Genomic DNA, 27,392 nt, shown 5'->3' with positions numbered 1-27,392 from the left:
GAAGAAGGGAGAGGGGGGAGTGAGCTCATCCTGGAAGTATGGGGAAGGGTCTGCCCTTAACCTCTGACCTCAACCACCTGGGTGACACAAGGGCGAGACGCAAAGAAAGGGAGGAGCTCGCAGTACCTGCCGCGGGGTCAGGGGCTGCAGGCAGGTAGGCAAGCAGGCTGGGGGAACGCAGCTGCTCCGGGTCGGTCGCAGGCTCGGGCCTCTGGGCTTCAAGTCCAAGTCTGGCGCGAACCGCCCCTACCCCCTTCCCGGGCTGCGCCGGGCCCACGTGCCTGATTCCGAACCCGGCCGGGAGCGCAAGCGCGTGCCCGAGAGCCTCCTCGCTCTCCCCCCCACCCCTCCTCTCTGACAGCTCCCGGCCCCCGCGACGTTCCTTTTCCTCTGACGTCACAGGCCGCGCGACTCACTCCCATTGAAAGACCGCCCCCCAGAGCTGTCTATCCCAGAGCCTGCGCGATGGGGAGCTAAACCGTGAAGCAGAAGGTCAGGGGCAGTGGTGTCGAGCTTTGGGAAGGTGCTCGGGGTTTTAGGACTAGAGATACGCGCAGAGATAGAGAAAAGGGGTGTCCGTTCTAAATTCCGAGGGGTCCCGCAGGCGGTTGGCTTAGCCCTCCTTGGGGTCTTTTCTCTCCGCCCGTCGCGTTGTTTGTTCCTTCTCGGGGTTCTTCTGCCGGCGACGTCGGCGGCCGAGGCTGCTCGGCCTCGCATGGTTCATGTGAGTAGAAGCCTGAGGACTTGCCGGGGATACTGAGGGGGGTGGTGTGCCTGCACCCAAGGCGGGAAGGACTAGGCGAACTTGGCTCGGGACCGTCTGGAGACCCGCGTGTGCGGGACTCTAGGGGTCCGCCGGGAGTGCGAAGGATCTTGGGACCGAAAGAAGTTTAGGAGTTGTGGCCTGCGTCCAAGAAGAGGGCAGGCCTCCGGGGGCATCTCCCACGAGGGTTTTTCCCATAAAATGGAGGCGGGGGGGCCAGCGAGGAGGGACACTTAAAGAAGAGGGTACCTTCACCTCTTTTTCTAAGCCTTGAGGTTTGTGGCCCCAGAGGATGCCTCCCCCCCCCCCCCCCCCCCCCCCCGCAGTAAACCTGCCATATGCTTGGTGCTTAGGAAACACTTGTCTTTTAAATGAACTTTTTTTGATTAACGAGCATTTTTTCCCTCTCTCCCACCATTCCTTTATCCTTAACCCCCATTGAGAAGGAAAAAGAAATAAAAATAAAACTCTTGTACCAAATGTGCATATTCAAGCAAAACTTATGGCTCTTTCTGTGTCTTGAGTCCACCTGTTTTGTCGGACATGATTGTAGCATGTTTCATCATGTCATCATCCTGGTTGGTCATTGCCTTGATCTGAGTTCTTGAGTTGTTTTTACGATGTGGTTATTGTATGCGTCGTTCTGGTTCTGCTCACCCCCTATGTCAGTTCCCCAAGTTTCACTAAAGTAGTCGTTTTCATCATTTCTTAAGGTTGTCAGTTTTTCATTTTTATCGCATTGGGTAACTGAGTAAGGATTTAGGGGCTGGGGGAAAAGATATTTGTTCGTTTATGTGTTGCTAAGGGCGTTTCTTATTTTTGTTATTGGTTCTCCCCTACCCCTACTCCCCTCTGTAAAGCACAATACTTGGCACATATGTATGAGATTTAATGCTTGTTGATTTTCAGGCGACAGGTGGCCCTGCTAGGCTTGCCTCAACTTTCCTTTGGTCTAATAGGAAAATGTCTATGGTATACTAATTTTCCTTGCCTTGTACACATTGTTGCAAGGCTTATGACTCTTTATGGTGATCTGTGTTTGAAGTTATGGAATGAAGGAAATGTGAGAGGTTTAGTTTTCTACTTGGAGAAGAAATGAGTTTCAGCCTCCTCCACTGAAAATGGCATTTCAAAATGTAGGAGTTTGTAGTTTCATGATATTGATAGTTGCCACTTGTAACACTACTCCATGTGTATTACCTTTGCTGCCATTACCACTGACAGTTTACCCAAATATCATTAATTTTTATGCCCCTCTGATTTTCCGTATTAACTTTTTTTGAAACCTAACACGAATTTTCTTCCAGCAGAAATTCTCAACTTACTTAGTACTCAAAAACAATGGAGAACTTCAGCACAGAGGGCTGCAAGTTTTTGGAAGGGAATGAAATGAAAAGAGTTTGAGGGTGAGAAGGAAGATGGGGAAAAGGAGGGAAATGGGCAAAGATTAAAAATCTAGTGTCCAAAAATGGTATCTAATATACAATTCTGTGCTAGTAAAATTAGGGTAGAAACTGGCCGTATTGTTAAGGTCTCCTTTGGGGGTCCTTGACTGGCAAGGACATGTCTCGGCACGTGATGAATGAGGTGGGAGTCAAGGTGGAAGCAACTCCGATTTATTGGGGGAAATCATCCATTTTTATAGGGTTTGCAATGCGTGATCATAAGCAGGAAGCCAATGATTATGAAGATGACAGCATGGGAAAGGACAGAAATGTTGCAGCACGGGTATCTGTATGGGTATGGGAATAATTGGGAATGTTGCATTATGTTTCAGTATGGGTATCGGCATGGGCATGGGAAGGATCAAGATTGTTGCAATATAGGGGGCATCTCTGTATCAGAGGTACATCGGCTATGTGAGACATGAGGCAGGATGTCCCCCTAAAGTATCAAAGATGTCCTAGTAAAGTAACAAAGCACTGCATTAGGTAATGGCCAACTGAGTCTCTTCTTCTGGGCTCGTGTTTCCTTCACGGACAGGCTCTGCCTGCATGTGTAGGACGACTATAGGGGCTTCCGAAGGGTGGAGGCCCTTCCTCCAGGAGCCATGTTGTTCCACTCCTACAAAGCCTGTCTGGTTTACCCAGGAAACAGGCCAAGTGCTAGTGGTCCCATCAGCCCCGGGGTCAGCACCAACCCCTGGCACCATATGATTTCTTTCTATGTGGAACTTCCAGGGGAATAAAGGGTCTGCACCTTCCCTGCAGCTTGAAGTCTTAGATAATTGCTAAGAGCAAGTAAAAGTCTTTTTTTCGTATTTTATTGTTTAATATTTTAGTTTTCAACGTTGAATTCCACAGGATTTTGAGTTACAAATTTTCTCCCCATTTCTACCCCTCCCCCTCCCCCACACTCTAAGATGGCATATATTCTGACTTTCTTTCTTGTGGGGCAGGATAGATTTCTATGCCTCATTCCCTATATATCTTATTTCCCAGTTGCATGCAAAAACAACTTTTTTTTTGAGCATCTGCTTTTAAAACCAAGTTCCAAATTCTCTCCCCTCTTCCCTTCTGACCCTCCCTAAGAAGACAAGCAATTCAACATATGCCATACATGTATCATTATGTAAAACATTTCCACAATAATCATGTTGTGAAGGACTAACTGTTTCCCTGGATCCTATCCTGTCCCCCTTTATTCAGTTTTCTCCCTTGACTTTGTCTCTTATCAAAAGTGTTTGTTCTTGATTACCTCCTCCCAATATCTGCCCTCCCATCTATCATCCCCCCTTTTTATCCCCTTCACCCTGCTTTCCTATGGGGTAAGATACACAATTGAGTGTGTAAGCTATTCCCTCCTCAAGTCAAATCTGATGAGAGCAATATTCACTCATTCCCCCTCACCTGCCTCCTCTTCCCTTCCAACAGAACTGCTTTTTCTTGCCACTTTTATGTGAGATAATTTACCCCCATTCTCCTTTTCTCCCTCTCTCAATATTTTATTTTTTAGATATCATCCCTTCATATTTAACTCATCCTGTGCCCTCTGTCTATGTATATTCTCTTCAGCTCCCCTAATACTGAGAAAGGTCTCCTGAATTACAAACATCATCTTTCCATGTATGAATGTAAACAAAACAGTTCAACTTTAGTAAGTCCCTTATGAATTCTCTTTCTTGTTTACTTTTTCATGCTTCTTTTGATTCTTATATTTGAAAGTCAGATTTTCTATTCAGCTTTGGTCTTTTCATTGAGAAAGCTTGAAAGTCCTCTATTTTATTGAAAATCCATATTTTGCCTTGGAGCATGATACTCAGTTTTGCTGGGTAGGTGATTCTTGGTTTTAATCCTAGCCCTATTGACCTCTGGAATATCATATTCCAAGCCCTTTGATCCCTTAATGTAGAAGCTGCTAGATCTTGTGTTATCCTGATTGTGTTTCTGCAATACTCAAATTGTTTATTTTGGCTGCTTGCAGTATTTTCTCCTTGATCTAGGAACTCTGGATTTTGGCGACAATATTCCTAGGAGTTTTCCTTTTGGGATCTTTTTCAAGAGGCGATCAGTGGATTCTTTCAATTTCTGTTTTACCCTCTGGTTGTAGAATATCAGGGCAGTTCTCCTTGATAATTTCTTGAAAGAAGATATCTAGGCTCTTTTTTTGATCATGGCTTTCAGGTAGTCCAATAGTTATCTTTCCTGGATCTATTCTCCATATCAGCGGTTTTTCCAATTAGATATTTTGCTTCATCTTCCATTTGTTCAGTCCTTCGGTTCTGTTTTATAATACCTTGATTTCTCATAAAGTCACTAGCTTCCACTTGCTCCAATCTAATTTTTAAGGTTGTGTTTTCTTCATTTGTCTTTTGGACCTCCTTTTCCATTTGGCTCATTCTGTTTTTAAGGCATTCTCTTCATTGGCTTTTTGGAGCTCTTTTGCCATTTGGATTAGTCTATATTTTAAGGGGTTATTTTCTTCAGTATTTTGGGTCTCTTTTAGCAAGTCATTGACTTGTTTTTCATGGTTTTTTTTTTGCATCACTCTCACTGCTCTTCCCAATTTTTCCTCTGCTTCTTTTACTTGCTTTTCCAAATCCTTTTTAAGCTCTTCCATGGCCTGAGACCAGTTCATGCTTTTCTTGGAGGCTTTTGATGTAGGCTCTTTGACTTTGTTGACCTCTTCTGGCTGTGTTTTGGTCTTCTTTGTCACCAAAAAAAGATTATGGAGTCTGAGTTTGAATCTGAGTCCATTTTCACTGCCTGTTCATGTTCCTAGCTAACTTCCTTGACCTTTAAGCTTTTTGTCAGGGTATGACTGCTTATAGAGTAGAGAATACTTTGTCCAAAGCTTTAGGGGCTGTGCTGCTGTTTTCAGAGCTACTTCTACTTCACCATCACTGCAAGCTCTGCCACAGCAGCGCTCCTCCTCCCCCAAGAACTACCACCCAGGACTGCCACCTAGATCCAAGCAGGCCAAAGCAAGACAACCTGCCTTTGGGCCAGCAAAACTGTCCTTGCACTTCCACTCCAATCTGTTGCTTGATTCCTCCCACCTTGTTAGCCAGGGACTGTAGAAACAGCTGAAGCTGGAGCTCTGGAAGCAGCCACAGGAGCTTCTTGCTGCTGCTACCACCATGCCACCTCCACCACCCCCGGGGTGGGGGCCAGACTGCTCTTACCCCTATCCAGCAGTTTTCCCACTAATCTGCTTCATTGTTTTTGGAGTTTGTGGGTTGAGAAGTCTGTTAACTGCCACAGCTCGATGATTCATGGCCCTCAGGCCTGCGCTGCGAGACTCCCAATCTGGTTGGTCCTGGCCGGGCTCATGCTGGGCTGGGCTGTGCTCCCAGCACCCTGGGATAGACCCTTTCCAGCGACCATCCAGGCTGCCCTGGGCTGGAGACCTGCTTCCCTCTGCTATTTCATGGATTCCGCAGCTCCAGAATTTGTTTAGAGCCATTTTTTTTTACAGGTGTTTGGAGGGATTTGGGGGAGAGTTTAAGCAAGTCCCTGCTTTCCAGGCACCTTTTTCAAGAGCAAGTAAAAGTCTTAGAGTTACCCAAAGGTTAAGTTACTTTCCTCAAGTCTGTCAGAGAAAAGTTGAATCCAAGTCTTCCTGGTTCCAAGGTGGCTCTAACCACAGTGACAAAGTGCCAGCAAAATTAGATGAATGAAAGTTACTTCATTTATACTTCATAAGTATACTTCATACTTCAGTTACGGTATGGCCCATGTTAGTCCTGAAAAGGTGCAGGGGTGGGGGGTATGTAGGACTGGAAATCAGTGCTCCATATGTCATTCTTTTATTGTAGTAAATAAACAGTAATGGGATCACATTTGTATTTAGAAGACACTGGGGAGGTTGAATATGTCTTTTTAAAAGTTTTTGGATCTGGGGTGCAGCTAGGCCTGGATCACCAGGCCTAGAGTCAGTCCTGAGTTCAAACCCAGCCTCAGACACTAGCTGTGTCACCCTGGAGAAGTTACTTAACCTTGTTTGCCTCAGTTTCCTCATCTGTAAAATGACTGGAAAAGAAAATTACCAAGAAAACCCCAGAGGGGGTCAGGAAGACTCTGACATGGTCAAAAATGACTACACAACAACAAAAATGGGTTAGCCAAGAGATGGCTAGGTATAGGGAATCCACTTAGTAATGAATAACGTCAATAAGTATTTATTAAGTGCCTCATATATGCTAGATCCTATGCTAGGTTCTGGTAATATAAGTAGAAAAAAAATGAAAGTGTCTGCTTTACACTGTGTAAATGTAAGCTATTTAACTTATTCCATTGACTGCTTCAAGAAAAGGAGAATATTTCAGTTTTTTAAAGTTGAAAAAAAATTGTTCTGAACATATAATATCACCAGTACCACTAAAGGACAGTAACTTGTATGTAACTTAGTATGTTAGAGTTACCTGGGGCACTGCGAGGTTAAACGACTAGGTTTCCTCTCCCAATTACAGTATAGTGCTGAATTTAATTAGTCAGTGAGTCAATAAATATTTATTAAGTGCCAGGCATAAGACAAATTCACCAACCGATTATTAACCGCCTATTATTTGTTCTTGGCATACTTTCTACCCTCTGGGTAGATGGAAGAAAAGGAATATATGTAATTGAATACAAAGAAATTTCATGAAGGAAAGAGTGCTAATGGAAATCATAGGTACAAAGGGGAACTTCATCTAGTTGCTAACCGCTTGAGCCCTGATTTTGAGGCTAAGGTCGGGTGGGAGGGCACTCCAAACCACAGGAGCCACTTGGGCAAAGACAGCAGTGAGATAGGATAGGATATGGGTGACAGCCAGTAAGCTGTGTGAATAAATGAAAAAGCATGTCTTTAAGTGCCTTCTCTGGATCAGAATGAGTGAAAAGGAAGTAATATGAAATTATACTGGAAAAAGTCTGTTAGAGCCAGATTGTGAAGGACTTAAATACTGAACAAAAGAGTCTGTATTTTCTCCTGGAGGCAGTTGGGAGCCATTGAAGCTTTTTGAATAGGGGAGTCCAGGGAGAATAGTTAAGCTATTAGAGTAACACAGCAAAAGGTGATGAAGGCCAGGGCTTTGGCGATCCCTGAGCAAGCACTTAAGAAGTTCTGGGGCTACAAAAAAAAAAAAGGCAAAAGTTAAGCCCTTGCCATTGGAGCACAAAATCAGACAACGTGCAAGCAAGCAACTTTGTACAAAAAACTAGATGCTGGGTAAATAGGAAATAATGAACAAAGAGAAGGCACTATGCCACTTCACTTGAATTTAATTACCATCTCTATGCTAATGACTTTCCAATCTACCCATTCTGATCAAACTTCTCTGTCCAGTCTCTCATCTCCAACTGCCTTTCAGACATCTTGAACTGGATGTCACTTAAACTTGTTAGACTTGACATGTCCGAAACTGAACTCATCTTTCCTCCTAAATCCTCTCCAAATCCCCAGCCTCCCCATTACTGTCTAGGACAACACCATCCTCAGTCCATCAGACTTTCAACTTAGGTGTGATCCTCCATTCCTGTAGGAAAGACTTCCTGTAGAAGATGGAATTTTAGCTAGGACTTGAAGGAAGCTGGGAACAGAGATGGGGAGGAAGAACATTCCAAGCATGAGATACAGCCAGTGAAAATGCCTGGAGCTGAGAAATGAAAACATTTGTGAGTGGAGAGCACTCATTGGTTATGAAGTGTAAAGGAGCGGAAAGAAAAGACTAATGAACATGTTCATAGTGAATTCTGACCTATTTATTGCTGCATATGTCTTATATTTGTTATGGTTGTCATGTTGTGAGAGATGATTTTTAGTGAAGTTTCCTCATTGCTAATGAACCACACCCTGCTAGACCAGCTTAATCTTGTTCCTCCAGGAAGTAACTAAAAACAACAGGGGTCCTCTCCTGATTGGATGTTCCCCAATTTGGGTAAAAAAATAGGGAGGACTGAAATACCAGGCTTTGATAGGTTAAAGCTTCTTTGCTAATTAAGATTGAAGCAAGGCTTTTTGATAAGCTGGAATTCTCAAGCTCTGAATAATTATGGTAATTAGGATTGTAGGCCACAACTTTCTGATATGCCACAACCAGGATGGGATTGAAATGCTTTGCGTGGATTGGCTAACTCTAGAAAGAAGATTGTGAGCTTGCTACTAACCAATGATAGAATAAGATAGGAATCCAGGGGTGGGGTTAGGAGGAGGATAAAAGAAGCCTGCAAGCTTCTGCTACACACACTCCCTGCTGTCACTGCTTGAGCAGCTGGGTTGGTGTCCTTTCTCATGAAAAAGAATAAAGGCCTTTTCTGCTCCATCTCAGACTCGGAGCTGTGGCATGAGACACACAGAGCTGTGAGACACAGAGCACAAGGTGGTTGTAGCAGGAAAGATACCCTTAACAGAAACCGGGAGATTAGGAAGAGGAACGAGTTTATGGAGAACAGTACTAGTATATTTTAGTCATGTTTGAAATACGTAAAGGGCGTGGAGTTGGTGTCTAGCAGACAGCTGGTGATGCAGGACTGGAACCTAGGGAATAGGGGGCTATATATGTAGTTTGGGATTCGGATCTGTGGGAACTAATAAATTTAGCAAGAAGAAATAAGGAAGCCTTAGAGTAGAATTTCTAAAATAAGTGCACCTATGCATAGTGGAGAAGTTGGCGGAGGTAGAGATGGAATATGGATTATGATCCAGCGAAGGAGACTAAGGAATGGTCAGACAAATCAGAGGAGAAGTAGCCAAGATCAGTATTGGGGGAAAATAAAGAGGAGGAGGGGTCCACGGTGTCAAAAACTTCAGACTGAAAAGAAAAAAAGCCTCTCTCCATCCAATGTAGGGCCCTAAGCCTGAGAGCTTTGGGGATAACAGCCCGCTACAGAACACCCTGCTTCCATCCCAACCCCCTCAACAATCATCTTCAGAATCAAATGGGTGTGATGAGGCTGAAACACATTTAGAAATAAAGAATCATACTGGAGAGGTGGTGTAAAGAATGCTGTTAAAAAAATGGTACAAAATGAAGGGCTAGTAATGTGGATGAGTGCTAGGCGTAGCAGACCAGGTGCTTCGTTGTTGCTGTTGCTGTGTTGTGAGGAACACAGGCGGGCCTGTGCCAAACTGACAAGGAGATGTGGACAGCAATCATGCACAATTGGCAGATGTGGATGGTCAGTGAGCTGCATTGTTGGGTGAAATATCAGTGAGATCCAAAGAGCAGTCAGAAGATTACCAGGTATGTGGAAAGTGCTGATACAGTAGTTCCTGCCATCAAGTAGCTATTGGCTGTTTAAGGATAAGGAATGTTGAAGATGTAAAGAGGCTATTCCCTTCATTTTTCTCAGAGAGAGAGAGAGAGAGAGAGAGAGAGAGAGAGAGAAGCAGAAGCACTAGCTAGGTAAGTTCTAAATGGATACGTGACATATACATAAAGGATAACACGTAAATTAGAGTAAGAAAGAAATGATCTTTTGGATTAATGAAGAAGACAAAAGTTCATGACTAAAAAAGGGATGAACAGAACCATAGAAGATAAAGGTGAACAATTTTGATCATATGAAATTAAAACATTTTTGCACAACCAATGCAGTTAAAATTAGAAGGGAAACATGACCTAGGAAAAAAATCTTTGCAGCAAGTATCTCTGACATGCTGTATAGTCAATCGATATGAATAGGTAGTTTCAAAGGAAGAAATCTTGGTTATCAGACAACCATATAAAAATGCTTCAAATAGATAATAATTAGAAAAATGCAAGTTAAAACGACAAGTTTCACCCCATACTTAACAAAATTGGCCAAAGTGGAGGTAGTAAAGTACCCTTGAAACCATTATCATTCATAGTATCATGGGATATGAGAGAAAATCCAATTTGAACAACTTTGGTTTATAGTTTACTTTTTTCCCCAGTCACTTGGGCAGGGGAAAATCTACTCAGGCCATATGATTCCTTAAGGACAGTAATCTCTCAAGTCTCCTATCTCATTTTGCTTCCTTGCCCATTTATCTGTCTCTGTCTAATGCCTTGCATATAATTCACATTTTGTATTTGTTGAATTCATTTAACCTTTAAGAGTCTCACCTCCACATACTAAACTGCAGTTAGAATTTGGTAACAAATAGGTGGAGCTTAACTGTAAAGAAACTTAAACTGAATGCTAAAGTGGATGTTATCCTTGCTTTTCAGTGTGATGTGGTTGGAGGAAAGAGCACTAAGCAAATTAGTCATAAGACCTCGTTCTGGCATGTACTGGTTTTGTAATCATGGGCAAGTTAGTTATCCTTTGATTCTGTTTGCTGGAAAATAGACATAATAATACTTGTACTACTTTATACAGGTGTCACAAAGAAAGTAGTTTGCAGACTGTAAAGTACACTATAATCTGAGTTGTTTGTGAGCCGTGTTTTAGTTTTCAGTTCTGTAGAGTGCTTGATGGTTTCCAGGGTACCTTCATTTGTCTTTAAACCTCACCAAAAAAAATAAAATCTATAATAAAGAGGCAGCTAGGTGGCACAGTGAGAAGAGCACCCACCCTGGAGTCTGGAGGACCTGAGTTCAAATGCAGCCTCAGATACTTGACACATTTACTAGCCGTGTGACTTAGGGCAAGTCACTTAACCCCAAATGTCCAGCTTCCCCCCCTCCAAAAAAAAAAGTCTAAACATCACAACCCCTTAGAAGAGGGCTGCCCCTACTCATGGCTATCCCTGGATATGGTTCATTATTTAGAAAAAGGGTTACATTCCAGACATTAAGACATTTTGCCACATAAAATGTTTTCTTTCTCATATGGGTAGCACTTTCATGGGTATTATTAACTCACTATAGCTCTCAGTGGTGAGAAGGCTAGGTATTCCAATGTAAGAGATGAAGAACCTGAGAATCAGAGAGATTATACTCATCACCCTCTCTGACCTCACAGATTCAGTTGTGTGGTGGCCAAATTATGCCATTTCTACCTCTATACCATTTCTCCTGTTTCCTTCAGTTTTTTTTCACAGTCAGCATTAAGGTCCCCTTTGTGGTTTCCTATCATGTTTATAACCTCTAGTTCCTCCTACATACAGCAGCCAGTCCTAAAGTCTAAATCAGAGAGATTGATCTAATTTAAAATTAGAAAAATTCTAGAGATTGATGTCAGAATTAAGTCTCTTACTTCCTAGGCTAATGTTTGGTACATTATATATAAGCTTCCTGCCTCCAGAAGGAACTTGATTAGAAGCAAAGGGCTTAAAAAAAAGGAGAAAATATAGTAGGAAAAGGAGAAGGGTTGGAAAATAGTCTGGTTGAAGGGGAAAATTTGATTATTTCATTCTTTTAGTTTAGGGTCTGATTAGGTGACATCACCTTCCCCATTCTACCCCTCCAGTGGCTTCTTATTGTCTCCTAGATCAAATATAAAATCTTGTTTGACTTTTAGAGCCCTTTGTAACCTGACCCTTTTCTACCTTTCCAGTCTTACTAAGATATAAAGGGAGTAAGCTCCCGTCCTGTAGTCCAGTGATACTGGCCTCCTTGCTATCCCTCACACAAGGGACTCCTTGCATTCTTGCTAGTTTCACTCCTCAATTCTATCTCCAGGCTTCCCTGACTTCCTTCAGATCTTGGCTAAAATACTACCTACAAGAAGTCTTGCCCAGTTCCCCTTGATGTTGGTCTCCCTTGTCTATATCTTGATTGTTTGCATGTGGTCTCCCTCATTAGACAGTACTCAGCTTAGCACAGTGCCTGGTATATGGTGCTTAATAAATGCTTGTGGTTGACTTAACTCTTCTTATTTCTTTACTAATGAAAGTGCACTCACTTTTCTCTGGTAGCTGCTCCTGGCTTATGATCATTTTAAAATGTAGAAGACTTAAAAACGTGGATCTATTCCTGTTGTATATTCCTGACCCCCTTTCTTAGATGTGTCTTTTACTTAAAATAAGACTACTTCTGATGGAGCTGACTCATCTCAAAGGTTCCAGACCTAGAATTTCAGGATCCCTTAGTGAAGAAACTCCCTTTACCAAGAATACTGATGAGCAGCTAACATGCGACTTCCTGTCTTAGTTGCATAAAGCAGTCCTAGGAAGGTAAATTACTTCCAAGGGTTGTATAGCCAGTATATTGGAGAAATGCCACTTGAGTCGAAGTATTACTGACTCTATGGTCCCCTCCCTAGACATTTCACATCTCTTACTCTCATATTTTACATTTCATTTAACTAGGATTTAATTACAGTGGAATCCTAGTTATGCATTTCAGACATTTAATAATTGTTCTTCATCATATGACTAGGACAGGATTTCCCTGTAGTAAGTTTTCTTCCAACATGTATAAACATGCTGTATACCATGTGTTTCTTCTATTTTGAGTTTTATGCCTTGCCAAAAGTTTCCTTTTTTCCATTTTGCTTTGCCAGTAACTTTTAAACGAGCTTTGAAGGCAATTTTATTTGGTCTTATATATTAACTATAAACCTTTATTCCATAGGATTATCACTGCATTACATATTAGACTGTTGATAGTGAGCCATCAACATTCTTGGTTTAGAACTCAAAAATAAAATGCAAAAGAATAGTTGTAGAGTAGTTGTTTCCTTTCTTTCTTCTTTCTTTCCTTTCTTTTTCTCTCTTTTCTCATTCTTTTTCTTTCCTTCCTTCCTTCCCTCCTTTCTTCCCTTCTTTTCTTTCTTCCCTTTCTGCCAGAGCTATGCAGAGGGGATGTGTATATTATGTATATCGTGTTTTCCTGTTCATTCAGTGCACTCAGTTGGAATAGGTGTGCCTAGGATTAGTAAGGCAAAAAATTGGTATGTTATGTGTCATAATCTGAGATAGAACTCTCTGCTTGACTAGAATTGCTGGGAAAACTGAAAAGCAGTATTACAAAAATTAGGTCAAGTCCTATATCTTAGACCATATACCACAGTAAGTGGTATATGATTTGTGGTTTGAATAAATGGTATGGATATGTGATTTGAATATTAAAAGTCATAATGATAAAAATTTATAGAAAAAATATAGATCATATATTTAAGGAATGAATAGTTAACTAAACAGGAGAGAAAAACAATCAAAGAAGATAAAATAGAAAATTTTAATTAAACTTACCAGTTACCATTTCTAAGTCATACTGACCCCCTGCTCTGTAGTCATCATCCTCAGCCTCCTAATCCCTTTCCCACCAGAACCTTGGATTCTGCCTATGGATCCATGCTAAGCTCTCAGGGGTGAGTTTTTGCCTTGTCTTTTTTTTAGATAGTATTTTATTTTTTTCCAATTACATGTAAAGATAGTTTTCAACATTCATTTTTCATAAAATTTTGAGTTCTAATTTTTTTCTCCCTCCCTCTAATCCCCCTTCCCCAAAACATCAGACAATCTGATATAGGTTATACGTGTGCAATTATGTTAAAACATTTCCACTTTAGTCATGTTGTGAAAGAAGAAACTGAACAAGAAAGAAAAGCCACAAAAAACAAAACACAAAAGAAAATGAAAGTAATCTGTATTCAGATGCCATAGTTCTTTCTCTGGATGTGGGTAGTATTTTCCATCTTCAATCCTTTGGAATTGTCTGGAATTGACCAGCTGAGAATTGTTGATTGTTGCTGTTACTGTGTATGATGTTCTCCTGGTTCTGCTCACTTCACTCAGCATCAGTTTATCTAAGCCTTTCCAGGTTTTTCCGAAATCTGCCCCTTCATCATTTCTTATAGCACAATAGTATTCCATTACATTAATATACCACAACTTGTTCAACCATTGATGGACACTCCCTCCATTTCCCATTCTTTGCTACCACATAAAGAGCTGCTATAAATATTTTTGTACATAAACGTCCTTTCCCTTTTTTTATGATCTCTTTGGGATACAGATCTAGTAGTAGTATTGCTGGACTAAAGGGCATGCACAATTTGATTGCCCCCTTAGGCATAGTTCCAAATTGCTCTCCATAATGGTTGGATAGGTTCACAACTCCACCAACAAATGCTTTAGTGTTACAATTTTCCCCCATCTTCTCCAACATTTATCATTTTTCTTTTCTGTCATATTAGCCAATCTGATAAGAGGTTTAATTGCATTTAATTTGCATTTCTGTAACCAGTAGTGATTTAGAGCATTTTTCCATATGACTATAGATAGCTTTAATTTCTTCATCTGAAAACTGCCTGTTCATATCCTTTGACCATTTATCAGTTGGGGAATGACTAGTATAATCAAGCAGTGGATTACTACAGTCATTTACTCCTGTGTCTTGTGTACCTAATCTATTGCACTGATCCACCACTCTATTTCTTAACCAGTACCAAATAGTTTTGATGATTGCTGCTTTATAATGTAGTTTTAGATCTGGTACAGCCAAGCTACCATCCTTTGCATATTCTTGACCTTTTGTTCTTTTAGATGAATTTTGTTACTACTTTTCTTAGCTCTTTTGGTAATTTACTGAATAAGTAAATTAATTTAGGTAGAATTGTCATTTTTTTTTATATTAGCTTGGCCTACCCATGAGCAATTGATATTTTTCTAATTGTTTAGATCTGACCTTAAGTGAAAAGCGTTTTGTAATTGTGTCCATATAGTTCGTGAGTTTGTCTTGGCAAATAGACTCCCAAATATTTTATGTTGTCTACTGTTATTTTAAATGGAATTTCTTTGCTGCTGGGCTTTGTTGGTAATATATACTGATGATTTATATGGGTTTCTTTTTTATTCTGTAACTTTACTAAAGTTGTTTATTTCAAGCAATTTTTTAGCTTATTCTCTAGGATTCTCTAAGTATACCATCACCATCATATCATCTGCAAAAGAGGATAGTTTTGTTTCCCCATTGCCTATTCCGATTCCTTCCATTTCTTTTTCTTCTCTTATTGCTAAAGCTAACATTTCTAGTACAATATTGAATAAGAATGGTGATAATCCTGATCTTATTGGGAAGGCCTCTAGCTTATCTCTATTACAGATAATGCTTATTGATGGTTTTAGATAGATATTAGTTATCATTTTAAGGAAAACTCCATTTACTCCTATGCACTTTAGTGTTTTTAATAATAATGGGTGCTGTTTTTTCTCAAAGGCTTTCTTTGCATCTGTTGAGATAATCATGATTTCTGTTGGTTTTGTTATTAATATGGCATATTATGCTGATAATTTTCCTAATATTGAACAAGCTCTACAATTCTCGTATAAATCCCACTTGGTCATAGTGTAAAGACTTTTCTTCTTCTGATTCCTTATCCAGAACCTATTCTCTGTAAAGACCCAAATAACTCATTCACACTGAAGTACAAATCACAGTTAAACCTAAATAAATAAACGTCATGTGTTCTTGCTGTCACTGTTACTACTACCTGGAATTTTTTTATTCTGCTGGGTCCTAGTCTTCAGACTGTTCTTTCCCACCAAGGAGAAATTACCCTGGTGATAAATCACTGTAACCTCTTTGCTAAAATTTTATTTAAATTTTTGCATCAATATTCATTAGATAAATTGGTCTATAATTTTCTTTCTCTTTTTTAGCTCTTCCTGATTTAGATATCAGCACCCTATTTGTGTCACAAAAGGAATTTGGTAGGATAACTTCTGTTTTTCCAAATAGTTCATATACTATTGGAATTAATTGTTCTTTAAATGTTCAATAGAATTCACTTGTCAATCCATCTGGCCCTGGAATTTTTTTTTCTTAGGGAGTTCATTGATGTCTTGTTCAATTTCTTTCTCCAAAATGGGGTTATTTAAGTATTTTATTTCCTCTTCTGTTAATCTAGGCGGTTTGTATTTTCATAAATGTTCATCCATTTCATTTAGATTGTCAGAATTGTTAGCATACAGTTGGGCAAAATAGCTCCTAATTATGGATTTAATTTCCTCTTCATTGGTAATGAATTTACCCTTTTCATTTTTGATATGAATAATTTGGTTTTCTTTCTTTGTTTTAATCAAATTAACATTTAGTTTATTTATTTTGCTGGTTTTTTTTTCATAAAATCAGCTCTTAGTTTTATTTATTAGTTTCAATATTTTTCTTACTTTCAATTTTATTAATCTCTTTTGATTTTCAGGATTTCTGATTTGGGTTTTTTTAATTTGTTCTTTTTCTAGCTTTTAAATTGTATGATTAATTCATTGATTTGCTTTTTCTCTATTTTATTCATGTAATCATTTAGAAATATAAAATTTCCCCCAAGTACTGCTTATTGAGTGTTTCTAAGATTTGTTGTTTGGCCCAGTCATTCTTTAGGATTAGATTATTTAGTTTCCAGTTGATTTTTAATCTGTCTTTCCATGGCCCTTTATTATATGGAGTTTTTATTGCATCATGATCTGAAAAGGATGTATTTAACATTTTTGTCTTTCTGCATTTGAGTGTGAGGTCTTTGTAGGTGCCATGTGTCACCGAGAAAAAGGTAGATTCTTTTCTGTCCTGATTTATTTTCCTCTAAAGGTCTATCATGTCTAACTTTTCTAAAATTCTATTCACCTCTTTAACTTTTTTCTTGTTTATTTTGTGGTTAGATTTATCTAGTTTTGAGAGAAGAAGGTTGAGATCCCCCACTGGTATAGTTTTGCTGTCTGTTTCTTCCTGTAACTCCCATAACTTCTCTTCTGAGAACTTGGACGCTATACCACTTGGTGCATATATATATTTAGTATTGATATTACTTCATTGTCTATGGTACCTTTTACAAGATGTAGTTTGCTTCCTTTTTTCTTTTAATTAGATCTATTTTAGCTTTTGCTTTGTCTGAGATCAAGATTGCTACCCCTGCCCTTTTTTACTTCAGCTGAAGCGTAATATATTCTGCTCCAGCCTTTTACCTTTACTCTGTGTTTCTCTTTGCTTCAGATGTGTTTCTTGTAAACAACATATTGTAAGATCCTGTTTTTTTAATCCACCCTGTGATTGGCTTCCTTTTGGGGGAAGATTTCATCTCATTTACATTCACAGTTATTGTTACTGTGTATTTCCCTTCATCCTATTTATACTTCCCTCTCTCTCCTTCTCCCTCCCTCCTTTCACCTTGACCATCCTCACTGTTTTGCTTTTGATCACCACCTCCCTCAATCTGCCCGCCCTTCTACTCTTCCTCCTTTTCTTTTCCCCTTCAGCTCCTACTTTCATATAGAGTAAGATGCATTTTTTTTTTTTAGTGATTCCCTCTTTGAGCCAAATTCAGTGAAAGTATGGTTCAAACAATGCTCACATCCTCCTTTCTTTCCCTCTACTGTAATAGGTCTTTCATGCCTCTTCACGTGGTGTAATTCACCTCATTCTGCTTTCCCCTTTCCTTTTCTCCCAGTACAATCCTTTTTTTCACCCCTTAACTTTTTTTTTTCTATTATCATATAAAAGTCAACTACCCTAATAGGGATACAGTTCTTAAGCTTTACACAAGTATTGAATACCATGATTTGTTTTTTTTTATTTCTTTGCTGTTTACCTTTTTATGCTTTTCTTGGATCTTGTATTTGAAGATCAAATTTTCTCTTCACCTCTGTTCTTTTCATCAGGAAAGTTTGAAAGTCCCTTATTTCACTGAATGTCCATCTTTTACTCTAGAAGATTATGCTCAGTTTTGCTGGGTAGTTTAATGTTGGTTGTAATCCAAGCTCCTTTGTCTTCTGGAATATCATATCCCAAGCCCTCTGATCCTTTTATGTAGAAGCTTCTAAGTCCTTTATAATCCTCACTGTGGCCTCTTGATAATTGAATTATTTCTGGCTGCTTGCAGTATGTTTTCCTTGACCTGATAGTTCTGGAATTTGACTACAATATTCCTTGAAGTTTTCATTTGGGGGATCTCTTTCAGGAGGTTATCTGTAGGTTTTTTCAATAACTGTTTTACCCTTTGGTTCTAGGATATCAGGGCAGTGTTTTCCTTGATAATTTCTTGAAAGATTCTGTCCAGGTTCTTTTTTTTGATTATGGTTTTCAGGTAGCCCCATGATTCTTAAATTATCTATCCTGAATCTATTTTCCAGGTTGGTTGTTTTTTCAGTGAGGTATTTTACATTTCTTTCTATTTATTTTTCATTCTTTTCATTTCATTTGACTGATTCTTGATGTCTCAGAGTCGTTTGCTTCTACTCACCCAGTTCTGATTTTTAAGGAATTTTTTTTTTCAGTTATCTTTTGTACCCCTTTATCCATTTAGCTAATTCTATTTTTTAAAGTTGTTTTCTTCAGTCAATTCTTGTGCTTCCCTTTCCAAGCTGTAGACTGGTTTGTTTTTTTTTTTTTTCCTAATTCTCTTGCATAACTCTTTTCTTTTCCCAATTTTTCTTCTGCCTCTCTTTGATTTTTGAAATCTTTTTGAGCTCTTCTGAGAGGACGTTTTGGGCTTGAGATCAATTCATATTCCCCTTTGAAGTTTCCCAAGTAGACATTTTGACGTTGTTGTCCTTTTCAGAGTTCATGTTTGGATCATCCTCACCATAGTAGCTTTCTATAGTCAGGGCTCTTTTTGTTTTTGTTTTTAAAGTTGATCTCTGCTCTTGGGGTACAGAGGTCACTGTCTCAAGCTTCTTGCCCGGACCTGGTCACTGGCATTCTGCGCCAGAGCATCTAGGGCTGGTGGCTTGCCCACTGTGCTAGGGTGGCCTGGCCTAACTCAGCCTGTTGTGCCCTAAGTTTCAGGGCTAGCTAGGACTAGAGGCCTCACAGCTGGCCTGCTGTACCACTGGCATACTGAGTTAGGACCAGGGCCTATGGTGGTAATCTGTGCTGTGGCTAAAAGCCTCCTGCTAGCTTGTCCAGACACTACCTGTCCTGGCCTCCTGTCCCCTTTTGCCCAAGTGAGACAGACTTTTCCTGAAGTCCTTCTTTGTTATCTTGGGCTGGAAAATTGTTTCACTGCCTTTTTGTGGATTCTGTCACTCTAGAATTCTTTTAGAGGCTTGATTGAGTGTTGTTTCCAAGGGAAATTGGGGAGAACTCTGGCAACTTCTTGACTTCTCTATGCCATCTTGCCTCTACCTCCCTGCTTGTTGTTCCCTTATCTTGCTAGGAACTAGGCCTCCTTGTTACTTTACTACCATTTCCAAACCATGCTCTGGGCATTCTCTCCGACTTTCCCCCCTGCCAGGAATGTTATTCCTCCTCCACTCTGATTACTGAACTTTAAATCCCCACTAAAATACTACCTTCTCCAGGAAGCCTTCACCAATTCTTCCTTTTTCTGGTGATTTCCCTCTGTTAATTACTTCTTATTTATCCAGTGTATATAGATTGCTTTTTATATATTTGTTTACATGTTGTCTCCCCCATTAGATTATAAGCTTCTTGAGGGCAGGGACTGTCTTTTACTTATTTTTGTATCCCCAGGACTTAGCACAGTATCGGGCAAGTAGATAATAAATGAGTATTGACTATTGGTATGTTCATATAAGTATATCTTTTAAAGACTTTATTATGATCTTAATGTGTGCATGGGAGATACCTTGTTTTAAAAGAACTTTTAAGGCCGTATTTTGCTTTATTGTTCCAAAAAATGTTTTAAAACAATAAGCACAGTAAGGACCTTAGTTTATCTGTGCCTTTTGATCACTTGTGTAATTAAAGACGTCTGCTGTAAAATCCCATTTGTTAAAGAAGACCTACTATTACTTTCTTATATTTTCATCAGGAATGCCCTAAGACAGGGGTTCATAATCTGCCATGTATGGAAGTATATAACTTTGAGGAGAACATTGTCTCCTCTCTTTTACAAAGCAAGTTCTATGTCTTTCTTCCCAATCGTTATTTTTATATTCTGAAACTGTATTATATATAGTAGCTAGCATTTATATAGTACTTTCAGGTTTGCAAAGCCTTTTGCAAATATTAATCTCATTTGACTTTTACAACAGTTCTGTAAGATAATCACTATTATTGTCCCCAGTTCAGTTGAAGAAACTGAGACTGAGGTTAAGTTGTCCAGGGGCCTCACTGCTCCTAAGTAAATGAGGCAGTTTTTACAATTCAGATCTTCTTGATTCCAAGGGCAGCACTCTTCCCTGTCTGTTCATTCCTATTCACAGCATTTATTTGCAGATGAAGTTTAAATCTGCAGTATTTTACTTAGGAAGCTAAGTCATAAAGTACTTACATTCAACTATAGCTTGCTTTTTTTCCCAGTGATGACAATTTTTGTAAAAGAGCCTTTTTAGGTGGACCAGTAAAGGGAAACCTTTAAAGGAAGGAGATAAATCTATTTGACATAGCTTTTTTCTTCTAAAATCAAAATATAAAAACCATTTTTTTTTCTAGTGTTTTATGTAAAACCTTTTCTTTTTATTTTTTGGGGTATTGATGCTTGCTCTTCTCCACTGAAGTCTAATAACCTTTTTCTTAAAGTTCCAAAAGTACTGAAAAAATAAATCAGTTTTGTTTACAGAGTGTTGGTTTGTGTACTAATTGCTTATGATGAAACAACATTATACAAAATTTGATGAACTTCTCTTTTTGACTTACAATTCCCAAAGAATGTTAGGGGAAAAGAGATTCTTAGAGCTAATAATGTAGCCTTCTGCTTACTGAACTGAGTCTTGCCTTCTTGCTACTGAGACTTGTTTTGTGATTTTTAAGAACCATCACCTTATTCCTTGGAGCTGATGGCATTTGGAAGAGTTTAGATTGTAGTTTCTTGGCATACTTCTAAAGCAGACAGCACTATAAATTTGCCAAAATGCTGTACTCTGTGTATAAAAACCAAAAAAAAAATTATTGAAGATTCTTAGAACTATTGGAATTGTCAGCTTTATGGGTTACTCTGGCACGTCTTCCTGTTCTTTATTTGAAGTGATTGTTTTGAATTTTACGAACATTTCATTTCTCTTTTAGATTTAAGAAAAGTTTAGGAGAAGACTAATTGGTGTATTTTGAATATCTTACAAAATGTCTAATTAGAATAATTACTGAATGCGGTTACTAATTAAAGAATTCTTACTTTTTGAGAGAAAGAAATGAGAATTATAGCTTGTACTGATTATTTTCAGATCATTCGAGTGATTTCTTTTAAAATTGATATTTTTGTTAGTCAACTTTCAAATGATGTCAAAGATTAGAGATTAAAATTGGCCCTCATAGTTTTTTTTTTTCATAGTTTGTTAGGGAATAAATGGGAGGAAGGTCTGGTAAATAGCCAGCACATTTTATGATCTTTGGAGTTTTACTTAGCCAAGAAAACTTGATTGTTAGAGGAAAAATGACAGTACTAGCAAAAGACGTTTCTTCCCATTTTTTTATAATGAGCTTTCCCTTTGTCTAAGCAAAGTGGTACTGTTGATGATAATATAGCAGTTAAAAATTTTAAAGAGTAACCTAATATATCATTTTGACTTAGCCAAAATGAAGAAACTGAGGAGCCTCACTTGAAAAACACATCATAGTGATTTATGGAGGTAATTTGAGAGCTATTCATTTCTACACAATCAACTGGGGCTTTTTTTTGTGTGTGTATTATTAGAATACAGTGGGAGTTTTTCAAGTTGCTATATTTTTAGTTAACTCTAATTCAGTGAATTTTTCTTCCACATAAGGACTTGAACAAATACAAAATTCAGAGTTAATAATTTAGATGGTTGTATGCAGTACTGAGAAATGAGTTTTTATGCGGTATGTAGTCTATAGTGTATCCCAGATGATAAAATAGCTTTTATTGTTCCTCCATTTATCTTTGGTAAAATGCTTTCCACTTTACTTGTTCCATCCTATGTTTTGTCCCTGAAAGTACTGTGTTACCCTCACTCTTCTTTGACCTACTCATTTTCTTTTGAATAAAGTATACCTGAGCCATTTTTCAGTCATGGATTTCATCCCATCAAATTCCTAATACCTTTAAGGTTGGGCATTTCTTTGCAGATATTTGGGGCCATGGGTTTTATAAATTTATGAAGTGGTAATATGCATTTTAATTTGAAAGGGGAGTCCAGTTTGTAAAATAAATCCATTATTTCAGCACAATTCAAAAAATTTTTGCCATTTCTTTTTTCTTTATCTTCCTTTCCTGGGTAAGTATATGGCTCTAAATGTTTTACTTAATTGATTAACTTAGTCTGTAGTGGCAGGATCACTTAGTGTGTAAAAGTGATGTTTAAAAGAGAATTTGAGCAACCTGGGTTTTCTTCTGACTATATGTATAATACCAAACTTTTTTTAAAACAAATAATTCAGCAATAAAACACTTATAGAAGTGGTTGGTTTTTTTTTTAAATCTATTTAGCATTAATGTCAAAATATGTTTGAAAAATGGGGCAGCTGGCTTTCATAGTGGCTAGTGCTGGCCTGGAGTCAGTATTTTCCTCCCTGTTTAGGAATAATTTTAATATTAGAATTTTTTTTAATTTCCCCAAAATAAGTATACAACATAAAGTGTAGTTAAAGAGCATGTTTTGTTAAGGTGGAAAATTTACTCTTAATACGTGAAATCTTCTAAAACAGCTGTCATTTAAACATCATTGCCTTTTCCTTTTCACAGTAAATTGACTTTTCCACTCTTTTGATAACTTACTATGGCATGTGTGGTGATGCTTTGCTTATTGTTTTTTCATGCATGATTTGGGAAATTATATAACAATATTCAGATTTATCTGTTTTTTTGTTCCTCTAGGATTTTTTCCCGTTCCTGGATAAAGATGGCAGCCAATAAAGCAATTCTGAATAGACTGGAACAAAAGGGTGCGGAGGCTGATCAAGTTATTGAATACCTTAAGCAGCAAGTTGCTCTGCTGAAGGAGAAAGCAAGTAAGGAAATAAAAAAAAGATAAATAATTATAATATCACAATTATGTAACAAAATGCATATATTGATGGAAGAGAAAAGGATTTTATTATGGATAAGTAACTTCTCAAAAATGACTTGGCTATGTGAAAAGTTGGGTTCCCTTAAACATTTTAATTGTATTTTGTAATGGTTTTCAAGACTAATAGTGGCTAAGAGGTATGTATTGGTTGCAAAATCAATAGAAACTTCTCTTAGTAAGTATTCCTGGATGTACATTGAAAAATACTGAGCCCTCAAGGGAAGAAGATTTAAAATTTTCAGGTAAAAGAGTGTATGGATAGGGTTGAACAAGAACAGGTATCTGTCCTTCGTTATGTACGGAAAAGGCTATTTAGTTTTATAGAAATTTAAGATAGTATTTGAAGTAAAGAAAAATTTTCTATTAATTATTAAATGGTATTTACCTGCTTTACTAAAGGGAGTCTCCTCACTGAGAAGTCCCTACAGCAAGGACGTTACAGGTCAAGTCCAAAAACAATACCACACTAATGAAAAGCAGTGTGTTACAGTAGATAAAGTGCTGTCCATGGAGTCAGGAAGACATCGGTTCAAGTCCTGTCTTTGACACATATTATCTGTGGGACTGTGGCTAGTCTCTACCCTCTCAGTACCCCCAGACACTTCTCCAGCATTGTATATTTTAGCCGAAACATGCATCTGAATCTCTGGGGATATTTTCCCCATAAATTTGTGTCTTTCCTAGCAAATCAAATGGTAGTTTAATATTCTTCTTCCATCCCCCCAAAATTATACTAAGGTTTCCTATATTTGTGGAATATTTACAGATTCATATTTTTTTTGTTGATGTTTCATGGTGTTGTGATAATTTTTTTCTCTCTGAACATAGGATTTTTAATAAGTTTGAAAACTTTAGTTTCTTCCCTTTGAAGTTTCTCTAGGCAAATTATTCCCTAAACTCTCTCAAATTGGGATCACTTAGAAATGTATACATACATGTACATATGTATTACATACATGTGTGAAAATATCACCAAATCACTTAAGTCTTTGAGTAACTTTAAAAATTATATATTTAAACTTTTCCCCAGTCCGAAGGTGTCATCTGAAAGATTAACATTGCTATCTATTAAACTGTAAGTAATTCTTTTACAATAATATGATTCAGTTAATAGTGCTCCTGTGGTCTCTCAAAATAATTTTCTTTGTTGTTCAATCATTTTTCAGTCATGTATGACTCTTCATGACTCATTCGGGGTTTTCTTGGCAAAGATACTGGAGTAGTTTGCCATTTTCTTCTCCAGCTTATTTCACCGTTAGGAAATTGAGGCAAACAGAGTTCCATGACTTGGCCAGCTAGTAAGAAGTATCTGAGGCCAGATTTGAACTCAGGAAGATGAGTCTTCCTGTGTCTAGGCCCAGCACTCTATCTATTATACCACCTAGCAGCTCCTATTTTTCTAGCCCCAGCTGAAAAACTTAGAACAAAATAACTGTGTGACTTTTAATATTAATGAGTATCAGTTTCCTTATTTTTTTAAATCTGAGATTGAGAACAGGAGTAGATTAGAGTGTTACTAAAATACTGTGATTGTTTTTTGAAAGGGTACATGATATCATAAGTGTATACTTTTCTTCCCCCTAGAGATCATGGGGCTCTACTTGGTTAGACCATGTGGTTCAGTGGATTCAGTCATTCTCCTGGGCTGGGCAACAATCGGCAGGTCACTATGGTTGTATGAACTTGGATTTCCTCAGGTCATCATGCTTGAATTCACCATATTATACAAGTGTGGGGAACAAAAGCTTTGGCACACCGTAAATGGAAAGTCATTGATAGGATGTGCAGCCAAGATGGCAGAGTGAAGGCAGGGAACTGCAGAGCTCTCCCAAATTCCCCTCCAGACAACCTTAAAATAATGTCTCAAAACAAATTCTGGAACCACAGAACCAACAAAAGAACAGGGTGAAACAATTTTCCAGCATAAGATAACTTAGAAATTCAGTAGGAAAAGTCTTTTTCACCTGTAAGAGTGGTGTGCAGTCCAGTACAGGCCATGTGCCAGCAAGCCAGCACCAGGCCTTTGGCAGGCAACTGAGTCTGCAGCAGCTCTTCTTAGCCTACAGATGGTAATGGAATTGGACAACTGGTCAGGAAATTACAGGGGACTCTCCTGGTACTGGGTGCAGGACTCTGTTGCATTGCCTGTAAGTGGCTCTGAGTCACAGTCCTAGGAGTAGTAGGATCACTAGCACACTAGACTGTATGGCAACAAGGGAATAGTGACTCTAGACATAGTTCCAGAGCAGAAGGCCAGCTTGTGGTTGCTCATAGATAAGAGCACAGGCCAGGAGAGCAAGTGATCTCACTTCTCCTTAGATCATACTACCTTGGAAGAACTGAAAACTTAAAGACACTCAGAACAAGCTCTGAAAACAGCAGAATACAAAACGTGAAGCTTGGGACAGTGCCCCTTCTACCCAGGAGCAGAGCCCAACTTTAACGTAAAGTTAAGTCAACAATGAGCAAATGATTAAAAAAATAAAATAACTTGACCATAGAAAATCACTGTCGGTCCAAATTGCTACACCCAGAGCCTCAGAGAAAAATATGAATTGGTATTATGCTCAAAAAGAATTCCTGAAAGAGATCAAAAGGGATTTTAAAAATCAAATAAGAGAAAAGGAAAAAATGGGGCAAGAAATGATGGTGATGCACAAAAATAATGAAAAAAGAGTCAATAGTTTGGTAAAGAAGGCACAAAAATTCACTGAAGAGAACTTAAAAAACAAAACTGGCCAAATAGAAAAAGATATACAAAAATTCACTGAAGATAAGAACTCCTTAAAAACCAGAATAGGTCAAATGCAAAAAGATGTACAAAAATTCACTGAAGAAAACAAGTCTTTAAAAAATTGGAATTGGATGAGTGGAAGCTAATGATTCCATGAGATATCAAGAAACAATAAAACAAAATCAAAAGAATGAAAAAATAGAAGAAAATATGAAATATCTTGTTGGAAAAATAACAGGTGTGGAAAATAGATCCAGGAGAGATATTTTAAGAATTATTGAACTACCTGAAAACCATGATCAAAAAAAGAGCCTATAGATATTATCTTTCAGAGAAGTTGCCAAGGAAAACTGCCCTGTTATTCTAGAACCAGAAGGTAATATAATAATTGAAAGAATCCATTAATCACCTCCTGAAAGAGATCCCAAATGAAAACTCCCAAATTCCTGAGTTCCTAGGTCAAGGAGAAAATATTTCAAGCATCCAGAAAGAAGCAATTCAAATATTACGGATCCACAGTCAGGATAACACAAGATTTAGCAACTTCTGCATTAAAAGATTGGAGGGCTTAGAATACATTATTCCAGAGGGCAAAGGAGCTATAATTACAACCAAGAATCACTAACCCAGCAAAACTGAGTATAACCCTGCAGGGTGGGGGTGAGGGTGGTCATTCAATTAAACAATGGACTTTCAAGCATTCCTGATGAAAAGATCAAAGCTGAATAGAAAATCTGACTTTCAAATACAAGATTCAAGAAAAGTATAAAAAGGTAAATAGGAAAGGGAAATCATAGGGGATTTAATAAAGTTAAACTGTTTATTTTCTTATGTGGGAAGATGATACATGTGACTCCTAAGAACTTTCTCATTATTATGGCAGTTAGAAGGAGTATACATATACAAGAGGGCATGGATGTGTGTTGACTGTGATGGGTTGATACCCAAAAAAATAAAATTAGAGGGTGAGAAAGAGCTATGCACTAGAAGAAGGGGGAAAGGAGAGAAAGAATGGGGTAAATTATTTCACATAAAAGAGGCACAAAAGAGTTTAGTGGAGAGGCAGGTGGGAGTTGGCAGGCAACACTTGAACATTATTCTCATCAGAATTTGCTCAGGAATGACACTCATTTGGATATAAAAATCTCTCTTAACCTACAAGGAAAGTAGGAGGATAGGAGAATAAAAGGGGAGGGGTCAGGGTGCTGACAGAAAGGAGGGCAGATTAGGTGAGACAGTGCTCAGAAGCAAAACAATTTTGAGTACCAGTAAGGTGAAAGGAGAGAAAGAGAGAGCTAAATGGGAAAAAATAGGATGGCAGGAAATACACCATCAGTATTCATAACTGTGAAAAAATGTTTACAGCAAGTTTCTCTGATAAAGGCCTCATTTCTCAAATGTATATATAGGGGACTGAGTCAAATTTATAAGAATACAAGTCATTCCCCAGTTAGTAAATCATCAAAGGATATGAGCAGGCAGTTTTCAGATGGAGAAATCAAAGCTAGCTATAGTCGTATGAACAAGTGTTCTAAATCACTATTGATTAGAAAAATCCAAATGAAAACAACTCTGAGGTAACACCTCATACCAATCAGATAGGCTAATATGATGGAAAGAGAAGATAATTACTACTGGAGGGTTTATGGGAAAATTGGGACACTAAAGTACTTTTGGTGGCATTGTGAATCATTC

The 27,392-nt window shown here is 38.3% G+C and overlaps 2 protein-coding genes across 2 annotated transcripts in view; one reads left to right on the top strand and one right to left on the bottom strand.

Annotated features, from left to right (window-relative positions):
- The window catches only part of TBCK (TBC1 domain containing kinase), a 267,622-nt gene extending 267,234 nt beyond the window's left edge, over positions 1 to 388 (bottom strand). Inside the window, exon 1 of the mRNA XM_036764745.1 lies at positions 127 to 388. The gene's annotated coding sequence lies outside the window, so the exon portion shown is untranslated. The remainder of the gene's footprint in view (positions 1 to 126) is intronic.
- Positions 389 to 640: 252 nt separating this feature from the next.
- AIMP1 (aminoacyl tRNA synthetase complex interacting multifunctional protein 1) overlaps positions 641 to 27,392 on the top strand; it is a 66,533-nt gene continuing 39,781 nt past the window's right edge. Inside the window, exons 1-2 of the mRNA XM_036765347.1 lie at positions 641 to 724; positions 22,771 to 22,904. Coding sequence (XP_036621242.1) covers positions 723 to 724; positions 22,771 to 22,904 — 136 coding nt within the window. The 5' untranslated portion in view covers positions 641 to 722. The remainder of the gene's footprint in view (positions 725 to 22,770; positions 22,905 to 27,392) is intronic.

This window comes from Trichosurus vulpecula, chromosome 6, assembly GCF_011100635.1.
Source record: "Trichosurus vulpecula isolate mTriVul1 chromosome 6, mTriVul1.pri, whole genome shotgun sequence".
In the NCBI taxonomy this organism is placed as follows: domain Eukaryota; kingdom Metazoa; phylum Chordata; class Mammalia; order Diprotodontia; family Phalangeridae; genus Trichosurus; species Trichosurus vulpecula.
Note: the sequence above shows the minus strand (reverse complement) of the source record. Positions and strands in the feature narration are given on the sequence as shown.